Source organism: Columba livia, chromosome 19 (assembly GCF_036013475.1).
Source record: "Columba livia isolate bColLiv1 breed racing homer chromosome 19, bColLiv1.pat.W.v2, whole genome shotgun sequence".
NCBI classification, from domain to species: Eukaryota; Metazoa; Chordata; class Aves; order Columbiformes; family Columbidae; genus Columba; species Columba livia.
In genome coordinates this window covers 279338-294834 of record NC_088620.1, presented here as the reverse complement: position 1 = coordinate 294834, position 15497 = coordinate 279338, and the positions used below count along the sequence as shown (strand labels likewise).

The following is a 15497-nucleotide window of genomic DNA, read 5'->3' as shown; positions in this document are numbered from 1 at the left end:
CCGGGGGCCGTGGTGCGTGGTTCCCACAGCAGCGTTCGCGGTCCGTGTCGCGCAGCCCGGGTTGACAGAGCAGCCCGGGGCGAAGGGCCGGGCTGCCGCTGCCGCTGCCGCTGCCGCTGCCGCTGGCTGTCCCGCCCGGGACAGCGGGGGCTTTGCGGAGAGCTGCTGCTTCGTGTCCGTGTTCAATTAGGTCAACGTTAACCGACACTGTTGTGAGTTTTTCATCGTGTGTGAGATGCATCCTAGCAAAAACATCTGTTCTATAATAAAGCTGAATTAAATTTAAATGTGTTCATTTTAAAGTCACATGGCAGCAAAGAGTGTGTTTATATCATGTTAACGCAGCTGAAGGGTGTCGTTATCTGGACTGGCTCTGAGGTTTAGGGGAAGGTTGGTTGGTGCCCTGAGACCCTCTGGGCAGGTTCAGAATGACTGCCTGGCTCCTAAGATCTGAAAACTCAGGTGATGCAGAATGGGACAAACAAGACAGGAATAGATGGAAAGTTGCTTTTGCCTGGAGAGCACAGACACGACATGGCGCACTGCTTATATTCCCTCCGCACCTTTGTTTTGTTCTGTTTGAGCTGGTAGGATTGTTTGTAGCCAGAGAGGTTGGAAATCAGCTGCAGCAAGGTTGTGTCTGTGCAACTTGATGCAGTTGACCTTTAGAGCCGAGCTGCTCGCCAGCTCCTTCAGAAACTACTGACTGCTTCCTTCGTGGACGTTTCTGCCCGCAGACCAGTAACGGGAGCAGCTGTAGGCCTTTCCCGGGCAGGCTTGGGAAGGGAGTGAGCGGTCGCGATCCTCAACCGTTGCATTACACGCGTCACAGCCTTGTTCACAGCAGACGGTTGGTGCCCCGGCGGCCGCCCCCGGTCCGGCTGGACACAGGAACCTTGCGGAAGTTGCTTCCAGGACGCAGGCAGATGCAGAAGGGGCCGCGCTGCAGCACCGGTCACAGGCCCCAGTGTCTCTAACGTGTTTCTGTCTGAAGCCAGGTATGAAGTTTCTTCCGTGATACGGCTGGCTGCTTTTTACTTGCTTTAGTCAAGAGAACAAACGCTGTGTTTGGGTCACAACGCTCTGCAGGGACAACCCACCTCACGCAATTCTAGATAAATTTACCCTTAAGAGATACTGTTCCTAGGGGCAGCAAACCTTTTGGGAGCGATGGCAGAAGGGAACGTAACCAGGAGTTGTTTCAGGCAGAAGTGGTGCGTGTCTGCTGCTTCTGGAAACGCGGTTTCAGTAAGAACTGGATGTATGTCTGCACTGTTGGAGCAACGTACACGCATAATGTGTGCAATAGCATCTGGATAGCGTGCCACATAGCGCGAGGGGTGCTGTGCTTATAAAAGTAACTTAAATTGTTAATGACATAAAGTATTCTTGCCCTTAAATTGCATATTTTTAGTATATTTTAAAATTGTATTCTTTTGAAAAGCACAGAATTGTAGCACTAGCAAAATATAAATATGCCACTATGGGTATCAGTAAACGACTAGTCCTGATCACCTGTCCCCGAGCGCCGTGCAGTTTGGTCACGGGCATTAGGAAGGAGTTGTCCTTGCGGGAGGGCTCAGGACACGTCCACCGCGCACACTGAGCGTTTCCTCTCGTTACTAAGCAGCACGTGTGGAGGAGCCAACGACGCTGAGCGGGCACGAGATCCTTTCTGCCAAACAACGGAAAAGAAAGGGTCAAACAGTGTCAGATCTTCTGTCGCAGGGAGCGGAACTGAACGGAACCGAAGGCTTAGGCGGGCAGCGCAGAGCTCTGAGGAAGCGTCCACTGCGCCACCGTGGTACTACACGCACTGCACGCACTGCACGCACTGCACGCACTGCACGTACTGCACGTACTGCACGCACTGCACGCACTGCACGCACTGCACGTACTGCACGCACTGCACGCACTGCACGCACTGCACGTACTGCACGCACTGCACGTACTACACGCACTGCACGTACTGCACGTACTGCACGTACTGCACGCACTGCACACACTGCACGTACTGCACGTACTGCACGCACTGCACGCACTGCACGTACTGCACGCACTGCACGCACTGCACGTACTACACGCACTGCACGTACTGCACGCACTGCACGCACTGCACGTACTACACGCACTGCACGCACTGCACGTACTACACGCACTGCACGTACTGCACGCACTGCACGTACTGCACGCACTGCACGTACTGCACGTACTTGCACGTACTACACGCACTGCACGTACTGCACGTACTGCACGTACTGCACGTACTTGCACGTACTACACGCACTGCACGTACTGCACGTACTACACGCACTGCACGTACTGCACGCACTGCACGCACTGCACGTACTACACGCACTGCACGCACTGCACGTACTACACGCACTGCACGTACTGCACGCACTGCACGTACTGCACGCACTGCACGTACTGCACGTACTTGCACGTACTACACGCACTGCACGTACTGCACGTACTGCACGCACTGCACGCACTGCACGTACTGCACGCACTGCACGCACTGCACGCACTGCACGCACTGCACACACTGCACACACTGCACGCACTGCACGTACTGCACGCACTACACGCACTGCACGCACTGCACACACTGCACACACTGCACACACTGCACACACTGCACACACTGCACGTACTGCACGTCAGGCGTGCTTGAGAAAGGCAGGTTCCTGGGTGACCTCCCCAGAAGTCCTGTACTGCGCTCAAGCACAGACAACAGGCGCAGGCAGGAGAGGAAAAGAGAACAGGGTGCGCTTGAATTTGAGACGCAGGTCCACGGCCTGTGTGGACTGGCTGGTAGCTTCCGAGGTCCTGGTCTTTGTCTGTTCTGTCCATATGAAGGTGTGTCAGATTATTTTACGATTTAGAAAAAGTCTCTATACTATGAGTTACATATCTAATGGCATTGTCTAAAATGACATTATTCAGCTATGCGTCTCGCCAGCCTTTCACAGAACGCAGTACAGCACAACCCGAAATCTTGTCTATGCATTTTTTCCACCAGAGGGTGCTGGCCAATTTTTGAAAATGTATGTTACGTAGAGATAAGTTAATGTGCTGTACACGGCAGAACGCTGACACAGGAACCGACAAACGCTTTTTCCAGTGTCTGTTTATTACGGCAGCCTCAGCAGGGCAGTGCTGACGTCCGGGGTTTCAGAGGGCGCCCTGCTGCAAGGCACCAGACCCTACAGTGCTGATCGGAGAGCTGCACGACATTAATCTTAACTCATCAGGCATTCTGGGGAGAGGCAAATGTAGGAAAAATGCCTTTCCATATACTGCATTTGGCTTTGATGTGGATATTGGCGTTGTGAGCATCAGTGTTCACAAGCAGATCCCTAATCTATCTTTAATATTATTTTTATAGTTTATTCTCAAAATGAATCTTTCTGCTTTGGAAAGGAAGCTCATACATGTTTAATTGGGATGTCTGAAGACGTTTAAACTGCTCTGGATGTGATAGTTATGGAAGGACAACTCCTGGCTGCGCTCTGGCCGCGCCGCGGGCCCTCAGCGCGCCGAGTGACCTCGGCCGGCGTTTGTTCTCTACGTACGAAGTTCAGCTCGGCCTGGCGGCCGGGGCGGCCGTCCTGCTCGCAGCTCCCGATCCAGAGCCAGCGCCCTCCCCGCAGCGATGCGCGCAGGCTGCCCACCGCCACGTCGGCTTTGGGCGGGCCGGGCCCTCCTTCGGCCGCGTAACTCCGAGCACCGAAGGCTGCCGTGCCACTCCTAGCACAGGTAAGGCGTTCGGCCTGTGGCAAATTTACCCGTACACGGTGTGGTGGGAATGTTCTCAGTTTCAAGCATCCTCAGGGTGCCACAAACCCATTTCACTGCCCAGGGCGGACGTGGCGCCGTCACGCTCCGGTGGCTGCAGCACAGGGCGCGGCCGTGACCCCAAACCCGGTGTTGGGGCTTCTCAGCCGTTCAAGCCCGCGCTGCAGCAGCTGCTGAGCGGCTGAAGCAGAACCGACCTCCCGTCCCTCCCGCGACTCGGGCAGCGCCGACCCCGCCGCCCGCCGCCTCGCGGGGCCGGCGCGGAGCTCCCCGGGCCGAGGGCGCCCGGACCCCCCGCCCGCGTTCCCGGGACGCGCGGCGGGAGCGGCCCGGGCACCGCCCCGCGCACCTGCGGGCGGCAGCTCCTGCGCATGGCTGCGCGCTCGCACGCGCCCGCCTCGCCCCGCACCGATTGGCGGGCGCTCCCGTGCGGAGCAGCGATTGGCCGGCGGGCCCGTCAGTCCGGCGCGCCCCGCCTCCGCCCCTCGATCCCCCTCGGCCGGCCTGGGCCTCGTCCTCGGCGGCGGCGGGCGGGGGCTCGGTGCGGCGCGCGGGCGGGCGGCCTGTGGCGCTGAGGGCGCCGCCCCGCCCCGGTGCCGGCGGGGTCCCCGCGCCGAGAGGGCTCGTGGGCGGCGCTGGGGCAGCCGCCCCGCGCAGGTGAGACGGGACGAGCCCTGCGGGACAGGTGGGACCGGCCGCGCTCGCCCCGCCCCGCCGGGCTGCGGGCCCGGCCGCCGCAGTCTCCCGCCCGCCCGCCGCCGCCGTCCTCGCTCCGGGCGGAGCTCTGCGGTGACGGGCCCGGCGGGGAGCCCACCCTCCGGGGTGCGCCGCTCGCGGGGAGCCGGCGGCTCCCGGCCCTCCGGAGGGGCGGTGAGCGGCCGCGGCCCGCGGGCAGGTGCGAGGGCGGGGGGCCCGCGCCGCTCCCGCGTCCTCCGCCGTGAGGCCCCTCCCTGCGGGCGCCGCTCGAGGCCGCCGGGCGCTGCCGGGGGGTCGCGGCCTTGCGGCGGGGCCGGCACGGCAGCCCCTGGCACGGCAGCCCCTGGCACGGCAGCCCCTGGCACCGGCTGCGCGGGCGCGACCTTCTCCCGCCGGGCCCGCCGCCCCCGCGCTCCGCCCGAGGCCCCGCGCTCCGTGTGCGCGCCCGTGCGGCGCTCACCGGCGGGTTCACCGGCGGGTTCACCGGCGGGTTCACCGGCGGGGCTCCGCGGTTTGCAGGCGGCTGAAGCGGGGCTGTTACTTCTCGGGCTCGCGGGTCGGCGCTTTCCGAGCGCCGGTGGCGGGGGGCGGTGCTGTTTGTGTGGGGCAGTGGAGCAGGCGGGAGGCGTTTGGCCACATCCTCCCCTGGACTTTGGGGATAAATTTGAAAGCCATTTTTGTACCTTGTGGGTGATATTGTGCAGGTGCTGTTCAGATGCTGTTTTCAAATAATTTCAGATAATTTTTGGTGTGGCTTGAGGAGGCTTCGATGTCTGAGGTGTTGACATGTAGCGGAGAAGGAGCTGCTGTTGAGATTTCCACCTGTAGAACCACAGCATGGGTTATAATGTGATTTTCATATCAGTTTCCACATGGAAGTATCTATCTTTGAGATAGTTTTCTTCTTATTTGATGTATGATTTTCTTAAACATCAGCTGCTATAGAAGTTGGTACCTGGCAACAGAGGGGAAGAGGGAGGGCTGTGTCTAAATATCACCAAAGCAAGTTACATAACAGTATTTTCTCAGGTTTGTTGCTGATCATGTTGGGTGGAAGAGCTGTGGCTTAATTTGGTGATACAGAGAAAGAAGGATGATTGGATTTGGTTTTGTGTTCATTCGGCTTTGTTTAGTTAAGTTTCGAGGATAATGAAGTGAGAACAAGTAGCATTTACCATTTATAAAGTGGCTTGAAAGAAGTGATTAAAACCAATAAGCAAACCCGTATCATCTTGGAGCTGGTGGTGATTGACAGAATGAGGAAGTCACAGGTACATATTGGGGAGTGTTTAGTCATGGCATTCTTAATGTGTTTCTCTTCCCTCTGTGACGTATTCTTCAGTTCTGTTGAGTCTGGGAATTTGTCACATATCATTGGAAACTAGGGTGGGGAACCAGCCATCAAAACCGAGAGCTAAGAATGGGAATACTGGGGGGCATGTTTCAAATAAGAAATGCGTGCCTTGAGAAGAGCTGAGTTATAAGTGTCACCATAATCCTGTTTCCTCTTAATTTACAGTAATGCCATGCTTTTAAATAAGAGATAGACCTGCTAAATAGCTGGACCTAGACCCCGCAATGGACTAATGGAGGCGCGCAGCAAAATGGGTTGAGTGCAGAACTACCTTATTCCACACTGTAAGTTTGCAACTGTAATCAAAGTAGCAGCTATTTTCCTATTTTTGCTTATGTTTGCTATCAGAGATTACAGACGTGTCTGTCACTTCTCTTCTGTTTAGAGAACCTAGAATTGTGTTAGAGTCATTGTAGTAACATATTGTAATGCAGGAGATGTGCATTTCTTTTCCCGTGACTGATTTGTTGAGATTCCCCTAACGTATAACTCTCCTAAACACATATCTGGTCCTTCTGACCTATGAAGGTCAGCAGACTTGCTCGAAGGGCAAGGCCTTTGGAGGGAGAACGTCTGCTGGAGCGAGACCTGCAGCTCTGTCTTGATATGGATCAAGATAGTACTGGGTTCTTAACTGCTTTTTTTATTATTTATTATTTGTTGAGGACAGATATTGCTTTTGTAGTTACTGTTGTTAACAGAGAAATAGTTTTCACTTTGTTCCCTTCAACATCACACAACAGTGCTTCCTCCCGTTTTCATTTCTTAATCTGTCAAAGATGAATACCTATTCTTTTTTGAGTTATGATTACATATTAGAACAAAATATTTAGAAAACAAGCCTGCAGTAAGTTAAGAGTCACTGCCACCTAGTGGACCGTTGAAAACTTGATTAAATGAGTTTTGGAGAGGAGCATCCACAGGTTTTTATGGTTGACACAGAATAAGAGATTTCAAGTGGCAGCAAAGGATACTAGATTTCTTTCTTTCTAGTAGCTTATGGTTATTATTCTTCATTTAAGAGATGCAACTTTTATTTTTTTCTTCCCCATTTATAGTAGAACGTGTGAAGTGCTCCTGCTGACTTCCAGCATTTGTCCTGGATCCAAACCAGCGTGGTCAGCAGGACAAGGGCAGTGATCCTTCCCCTGTGCTCTGCACTGGGGAGGCCACACCTGGAGTGTTGTGTTCAGTTCTGGGCCCCTCAGCTCAGGAAAGAGACTGAAGTGCTGGAGCGGGTGCAGAGAAGAGCAACAAGACTGGGGAAGGGACTGGAACACAAGACCCATGGGGAGAGGCTGAGGGAGCTGGGCTTGTTTAGTCTGGAGAAGAGGAGGCTCAGAGCTGAGCTCAGCACTCTCTAGAACTACCTGAAGGGCAGTTCTAGCCAGGTGGGGATTGGTCTCTTCTCCCAGGCATCAGCAATAGGACAAGGGGCCATGGGCTTCAACTCTGCCAGGGGAAATTGAGGCTGGAGATTAGAAAGCAATTCTCTGCAGAGAGAGTGGTCAGGCATTGGAATGGCTGCCCAGGGAGGTGCTGGACTCACCGGCCCTGGAGGTGTTTAAACTGAGGTTGGATCTAATCTTGAGACTGGTACTAAATCTGAAACTTCAGCTAATTTTGCTGAGCGATTTGAATCAGAATGCAATGTTTGACCAGAAATTCCTGCTTTAGTTGAGCAGCATTTTGTGAGTTTGACAATGAAAATGGAATTCTTGTTCAGTCCTGTGGTAGGGAGTTGTTTTGTGGTTTTATTTAAATAAAAAAAGAAATTCAGCCTTGATATAAAGATTTACAGACATGCGTAGAATTCCACAGTCTACACAAAGTTCTTAAAATGGTTTGTGATTATTAGAAACCTGCACTGTATTTATGGTCTTAATTTGCTTAGGTATCCAAACTGAGTGCTGATTCCCTTCAAAAGGTGTAGTACCATCATTTGATCTTGTCACAACCCATATAAGGATTTATATACTAAATTATAAATATTATTTCCATTACATTTTCATTATCATTCATTAACTATAGTAAGAAGCTTCTTAGAAAAGAATGTGCATGAAACTCCTAAATTGCATGTTGTGTATTTTATCTATAGGTGGTACTGTTGCCTAAAGCATAATAAAATATATTAGGGATTTTCCAGTGAAATGGATACTGAAAACAGAGAGACAGTTTTTGCTTAGGAAGATCTTTAGTTGTGTAAATGTAATACCTTCTATAGCCTAATTACTTTTTTCTTACTTCACACAACCCCAGAATGTCAGGGGTTGGAGGGCCCTGGAAAGCTCATCCAGTGCAATCCCCCCATGGAGCAGGAACACCCAGATGAGGTTACACAGGAAGGTGTCCAGGCGGGTTGGAATGTCTGCACAGAAGGAGACTCCACAACCCCCTGGGCAGCCTGGGCCAGGCTCTGCCACCCTCACCCCAACAAGTTGCTTCTCAAATTTAAGTGGAACCTCTTGTGTTCCAGTTTGCACCCATTGCCCCTTGTCCTGTCACTGGTTGTCACCAGAAGAGCCTGGCTCCATCCTCCTGACACTCACCCTTTAGATATATGTAAACATGAATGAGTCCCCCCTCAGTGTCCTCTTGTCCAGCTCCAGAGCCCCAGCTCCCTCAGCCTTTCCTCACACGGGAGATGCTCCACTCCCTCCAGCATCTTGGTGGCTGCGCTGGACTCTCTCCAGCAGTTCCCTGTCCTGCTGGAACTGAGGGGCCACAACTGGACACAATATTCCAGGTGTGGTCTCCCCAGGGCAGAGCAGAGGGGCAGGAGAACCTCTCTGACCTACTGACCACCCCCTTCTAACCCACCCCAGGTACCATTGGCTTCCTGGCCACAAGGGCCCAGTGCTGGCTCACGGTCACCCTGCTGTCCCCAGGACCCCCAGGTCCCTTTCCCCTACACCGCTCTCTAATAGGTCATTCCCCAACTTATACTGGCACCTGGGGTTGTTCCTGCCCACATTCAAGACTCTGCACTTGCCCTTGTTCTATTTCATTAAACTTTTCCTGCTCAGCTCTCCAGCCTGTCCAGGTCTCTGGATGGCAGCACAGCCTCCAGTGTCACCCACTCCCCCATTGTCCTGCATTCCTCTGGGCCTCAGCGGTGCGGGATCCTCAGGACAGCCTCCGGCAGAGCAGACAGAGACAAAGAAGCATTCAGTAACTCTGCCTGCTCTGTATCTTCTGTCACCAGGGCACCCACCTCGTTCCTCAGTGGGCCTACATTGCCTCTGGTGTTAGTTTTACCTGCCACGGATTGGAAAAAGCTCTTCCTGTTGTCCTTGACCCCTCTCGCCAGGTTTAATTCTAAGGAGGCCTTAGCGTTCCTAGTTGCCTCCCGACACCCTCTGACAACAGCCGTATGTTCTCCCCAAGTGGCCAGCCCCCCCTTCCATGGTCTATAAACTCTCCTCTTCCCCTTGAGCACACCCAGCAGTTCCTGTTGAACCACGCAGGTCTCCTGGCTCCCTTCCTTGACTTCTACGTGTCGGGATGCTCCAATCTTGTGCCCGGTAGAAACAGTCCCTGAACACCAACCAACTCTCTTGGGCCCCTTTACCTTAAAGCAGCTTTGTCCATGGGATTTCCCCCAGCAATTGCCTGAAAAGGCCAAAGTTTGCCCTGCTGAAGTCCAGGGTTGCAATCCTGCTTGCTATCCTGCTCCTGCCACGGGAGATCCTGAACTCCACCGTCTCACGGTCGCTGCAACCAAGGCAGCTCTCAGCCCTTACTGCTCCAACCAGCCCCTCCTTGTCAGTGAGGATGAGGTCTAACTTAACTGTTAGTAGGCAATTATTATTTAAATTCAGGCTTTTGAATGCTTTAGAATTTATCATGTTGTGCAAAATGGCCACTGAAGTCTAATGTTGAATTATTTCAAAAGGACTTTTTGAAACGAAGAACTTTTTCATCTAAAGCATTGTGACTATTTAGCCAACCTAGCTGTCCGGTCTCCTGAGCACGTCTGTGTGTGCATTGTGTCGTGACAGGGCTCAGAGTGGCACCCGAGATCTTGCTGTTTGCCGGAGGCAGTGTGGTTCGCGTGGGTCATTTCTGCCTTGGCTACAGGAGACGTCGTCTTTTTCCTCTCCGTTTTGCAGAAATTGTATGCGAGGGGCTGAGAAATGGGGATGAGAGGTGATGCTTGGCAGGAGAAGAGTTCTCAGGAATGCGAAGATGTGATGAAGCGTTTAATGTACTGAACTTCTGGGAGGGGACGCTGTCAGCAATGAAACAGTTTTACTTCAGCATTGCTCAGTGCTCCTGGGGTGTGCGCATTTACTTTTCTCTACGTTCACAAGTATCCACGAGCTCTCAGCAGCTACTTCTTCGAAAGTTTTAAGGAAATTATCTTCTAAAAACCCTTCCAGACTGCAGTGACTAAACAGCTGTAAATTACTCAGATTCAGAAATATTTTGATCTTTTTTTTCTCTTTTTAATATTGTAATATTAAAATGATGATACTAAACAAAAGAAGCTTAGGGGAAAAAAGGTATGTAGATATCTAGATGTGTTGAACATGCAATGCATGGGTTTAGATACCTTGATGGTAATTGCTTTTTTCTCTTTGTTTAGCAATAGCACAAGAAGATGGGACTTGGCCCTGCCCCTGAGCCCCTGGGCTGAAGCTGGGTCTGATGGAGATGGTGACGTAAGTTCCACGTCGGTGGCTGAGTGCAAGCATGGGGCACAAATACAATGACATTATTGTTTCATCCTGTTTTCTTAATACAGTCCCATTTTCCTCTTCCGATTCTTTAACTGTGCTAACATTTTCTCATCTGTACTCTACGCCCACAGCATCCGAATATGACTTTGTTCATGGTTTATCAGGGAAAGAAACATTCTAATGGTGAACATCTGGAGGAATAGTTTTGGAATGAAGAAAGAGGAAAACGAGTGCAGTGGTGAAAAACAATTGGAATTGAATGTGGTGCTTCACAAGGTCTATTGTAATGTGTCCTGTGCAGTATATTGTTGATCTTGCGGGAGGTAGAAAGCAGGAGTCCTTCAGTGTTCTTCGTTGCGGATCTTGGTAGGTGACAGCTCACCGTTGCGGTGTTGTTTGGAAGGCGTGCCCGGGAGCGGCCGAGGCCTTTGGGTCTGGCCGGTTGGGAGAAGAAGAGGCTGAGGAGCGGCCTGGTGCTCCGCAGGCTCCTGCGGAGGGGACGTGGACGGGGAGGCGCTGAGCTCTTGCAGGGACCCGACAGGGGGGGGTGGCTCAGCGTTGAGCCGAGGGTGTGCTTGTGTTATCTTTGCATTTGGGAGAAAAAATCTGTTTTGGTCCTTTTTGGAAAGAAAATATCTAACCTTGCAAGCTTTTTCTATGTACTGGATGTTGAAAGACAAAGAAGTATGTTAAGGTTTTTTGTTTCAGATATTGAAGCACTTTTGTGTCTTTTTGGTTTAGTGAACATTAAAACCTGGAATAAAACTGAGCTTGGACAGAATACAAGATCACATGTGGGATTTTTCTTTCCCCTTCCCGAGCATTTTTGAGCCCCCGCACACTGGAAAGCCCGGACAGAAAGGCGGAGAAGGGGGAGATGAGAATATTTTTGTGGCCTTGATGTAAATGCCACGTTTTAAAGAAATTACATCATTGAAATTGCTTTCCACTTCAGTGTCTCCAAAGACTGTTAACAGGAGCAACTCCAGACCTAGAAATACTTTGCAGTCTCTTAGTACTCAAAATATAAGTTCATTTTATCAGGACACAAGCAAAGGAAGTTGTTTCTTGACTAGTTTAGCTGGGTTGATTCTGGCATTATTTGAAGGACGGTTACTGGTTTGTTTCCTGCCTGCCCATGGGATCGTGGGGAGAGTTGCTGTTTGTCCCGGAGGCCTCGTGGGGGTGCCCGCTGGGGAGGAGGCCTTGGCTGTCTTTCTGAAGGGGTTAAAATGAGTGATTTTTATTCTCACTGCTGGCTTTTCCAGCCTTTTCTTGTCTTCGCGATCAGGGTGTTGTGGGGAGGGGTGAGGATTCAGAGTTGCGTACTTGAGCAGCTGCAGGTTTCGCTGAGGGCGCAGGCACACGGAGCCCGCGGCGCTGGTTGCCGTGGGGGTCCCCGCGATGGGGATGACGGGCCGACTGTGCTGGCAGCTTTATTCCTTTAAAGTCGATCAGAGTTTGAGCTGACGTGGTAGTTCTGTGAGCAGTTCTTGGCTTTTGTGTGTGCACACGTTTATACACATGCAGAAACACACAGATCGTTCTGCTCTTAGTCTGAGTGTGCCTGCTGTGCCTGAAAGGTTTTTACTAGCTGTTTGCTAGCAGCGTGTTTGGAGCGTGTGTGAACTTTCTGCAACATTGCCAGTTCTTTGGCCAGTGAAACAGGGCTACGTGGTGTCTGCATTTTAACCTGTCCCCAGCAGGCTTGTCTCCAAACAGCGTCTTCTACAGGAACACTGAATTAATTCCCCTATGTTTTGCAGCAGTAATCAGAGGTCCAGTGCAAGGGGTCCAAGACTGCAATATGGTTTGGGTTTGGGTGGTTTGGGTTGGGTGGGTTGGTTGTTTTTAACACTTTGTATTTCTGTGTTTTCATTAAACACTTTGTAATTCTAAAATGGACTACTTGATCTCAGTGGGTAGAAGCAGCTTCTTTGGGGTATCACATACTCAGATGTTTTGCAGCCCAGTCTCTTGGTTTCTGAAGAAGCTTCAGGTGTGTTACGGTGTGAAATCCTGAGCCAGTCTGGAAGTGCATTCGTCTGAAAAAATCCCGGTTCAGACAGCACAGTGTCCGCGTTAGCCGAGATTCGTCCTTCGACCGAGAAGGGTGACGATGTTGGCTTTTTCAGGGTCCAAACAGATATTAGTGGAGGCCTAAGCAGCTGCAGGTAGGATTTGTACATTAGAAAGATACAGTGAGACTTAAATCACTGGTTATGAGACTAATTCAAGTGATGAGCAGGGAAAAGTGAGGTAGCACCATTTTTTCAGTCAGTTAACAGCTTGGATTTCTTATTTTAAGATACGGTATGATAAGCTGGATGAATACTGCCTAGCAAGTACTTCATATAAAACCTAATTCAACATAAATACGAATAATACTCGTTCCTGCCTTTCTCGAGTTGGTTGAAGTGGGGATAAGGACTTGGCATGGCTTTAGCGATATTTGGCTATGCCCCTTCACAGTTGGTACCTGAAAGGGGAAAGAGGATCTAGCCCCTACGACCATCTTGTTTCTGAAGTTATTTCCTCTGGAAAAGAACAATGAAGTCTCTTGTACCGTTGGGTTTTTAAAATTGAAGTTGTTTGCATGCCTGCGTTTGATGTGCAGGAGTTCTGTTTTCATCGTGTTGTCCCAGCAGTGCTGGCTGAGCTGAAACTCGCGCGTCTCGGGGAGAGCATGTACAGAAGGAATGATTTCATGGCCGACGTGACGGTCACCTCCGCCACTCCACAGGTACAGTCCCTCGGGGTTTCAGCTCCTGGACCAACACGCAGAACTTGGCTGCTTTCACCTTTCACAGAAGCCCTTCCTGCTGCTGGGCATGTCAGTCCTTTTTCTTATGAACAGTGTAGTATTTGACAACATTATTGTTAATGATTATTACTAATTTAGATTAGTTTTAAATAGCATTTTTCACCTGTCACTCTATAACTTAGAGCAGCCGTTTATTATTGAGTTACGAGCAACTCTTTACCTTGCATATTTAATTTAAAATTTCTGTTGAATATGAAGCTTCAAAATGCCAACGCATGCCTACTGTTTTTTCTTTGTAGGGTAGTAGCAGCTCTGATTCTCTGGAAGGGCGAAGTTCAGATTATGCCAATAAAAGCTACGATGCAGTTGTATTTGATGTGTTGAAAGTAACTCCCGAGGAGTTTGCTGTAAGTAGAAATGTTATTGTTGCATTTAAGCTTGTATAATATTCAGGGCTTGCAGGATAATAAAAAAAATACATAAAACGTGTTTCTTAAAAGTCTTTTAAATGAACTTCCAGTGTTCTTTATAAAATCAGAAATTTGTTTTCGACTTTAACACAAGAAATGTCTTTGCAATGTCTTTGCAAATGTCGTTGCAATGTCTTTTTAACTCTGAATTCCAAACTTACGTAAGTTGCTTTTCTCTCTCCCATCCCACTCACTGCCCGTAGCCCTGAACAAAACAACCAACTAAAAAACTCGCCAGCCCCCAAAGAAACCAGAGATGGAAATGTGAGTCTGTGGGACTGGTAGTGAGGCTGAAGAAGATCATTTGCAAACCCTAGTGGCAGTGCTGTTTGTTCTGGGTCGGTTGGTTTGTTGATTTTAATATGGTCGCACAAACTTTTAACACCAAATCTTTCTTAGTTGCCACGTGCCACACTGAAACCTTGATCCTCTACTTTATTGACAGCTCAAGTAACGTTTACTGCTTCTGTTTCATCCGGAGAAGCAACCAGTAGAGTATACATACCATTTCTTCTGACTCGAGACCGTAGTAGTCCGAGTGCTTGAAATAACTTGAAACAGTTCAGTTGAGGAGAATGAAAAAACAACCAGAAGAACACAACAGCCCCACAGGTCTGGGTTGCTGCAGTTAGCACAGTTTGGTAACTGGCCCTCAGGGCAGAGACCTATGGAAGATGGGATTGCTGTATTAAATATAAATATTTAGAGAACGGGAATGGAGCCAAGTAGGGTCACTTCCAAGTTTAGTGTGTTGTGTTCCGTTTTAAAATTTAGAAGCAGCAGAGGAGAAATTCCTTGGTGGCAATCACATATACAATGAAGAGTCCAGCAGCTGGTCAGTACTGCTGAATTCTGGTTTCAGCTTCGTGGTGATTTTCACTGAGGCCAAATTTGGGACTAGTCAGTTCTGGTCTATGGAGAAAATGTGGCTGTATGGTTTGTAGTTATTAAAGGGCAGATGTACGTGCATGATTGTTAGCTCTTTGTATTACATTATTTAGAATTTTATCTTTATTGCAGAGCCAGATTACATTGATGGATATGCCAGTATTTAAAGCTATACAGCCTGAGGTAGGTTTTCTTGAACTATCTACTTACGTCTTTGGAATTCAGTGCCTGAGGAAGTGTAACCATTTAAGTAATGCTTTTTCAATCAGAATGTTCAACTTCTTGCACTGCGCTAATATTCTTCTAGACGTGTCCCTTGTTAGCACTGTGAATCCGTAAGCTAACCGGGTTTACTTTGTTGTGTCATCTGTTGCCAGCAGAGATGACGCTGCTCTTCTGGAAGTCTTCCTGTCCTGCCTTGTGTTCAGTGTTTCTTCAGGATAAATTTATCAAATGTCACAATTCTCTGCTCTCCCTTCTGCTCCTGTTTTTCAGCTCACATCTAATTACAGAGTTTGACTTATGCCTCTAGTCACAACCGCTATTTTAAACTATTAGTTTTTAATTGTATTTTCTGACTTTGATCTTATTGGCATTACCAATGTAATTTGTTTGCCAAAAATAAACTACTGTTTCTATCCTGAAATTCTGCCAGCTGTAGGACTAGGTTTTAAAACAAGATATAGTCTGTGTGGTTGTCACCCACCTGCCTCTTGTTATTAGGTAAGCTTGTAGACCAAGAAGGTAAATCTTTCTGGTTGGATCAGATATTTACGTATGGTCTGTAACTGTCTGCATTTGTTTGAGGCCCGGTAGCCTTTTAAACTACGGCAGCGTGTTTG

At 49.9% G+C, this 15497-nt stretch overlaps 1 protein-coding gene across 10 annotated transcripts in view; it reads left to right on the top strand.

Moving 5' to 3' along the window:
* Positions 1–3743: 3743 nt before the first annotated feature.
* The window catches only part of RALGPS1 (Ral GEF with PH domain and SH3 binding motif 1), a 61889-nt gene continuing 50135 nt past the window's right edge, over positions 3744–15497 (top strand). The window contains exons 1-6 of one of the 10 annotated variants that reach the window (XM_065035309.1): positions 4255–4458; positions 6017–6135; positions 10440–10515; positions 13182–13276; positions 13597–13704; positions 14788–14838. In XM_065035309.1, coding sequence (XP_064891381.1) covers positions 13220–13276; positions 13597–13704; positions 14788–14838 — 216 coding nt within the window. In that variant the 5' untranslated portion in view covers positions 4255–4458; positions 6017–6135; positions 10440–10515; positions 13182–13219. Of the gene's footprint in view, positions 3763–4254; positions 4459–4783; positions 6136–9963; positions 10357–10439; positions 13277–13596; positions 13705–14787; positions 14839–15497 lie in introns of those variants that run through there. The other 9 variants (XM_065035313.1, XM_065035312.1, XM_065035307.1 and 6 more) reach the window with 9 other exon arrangements.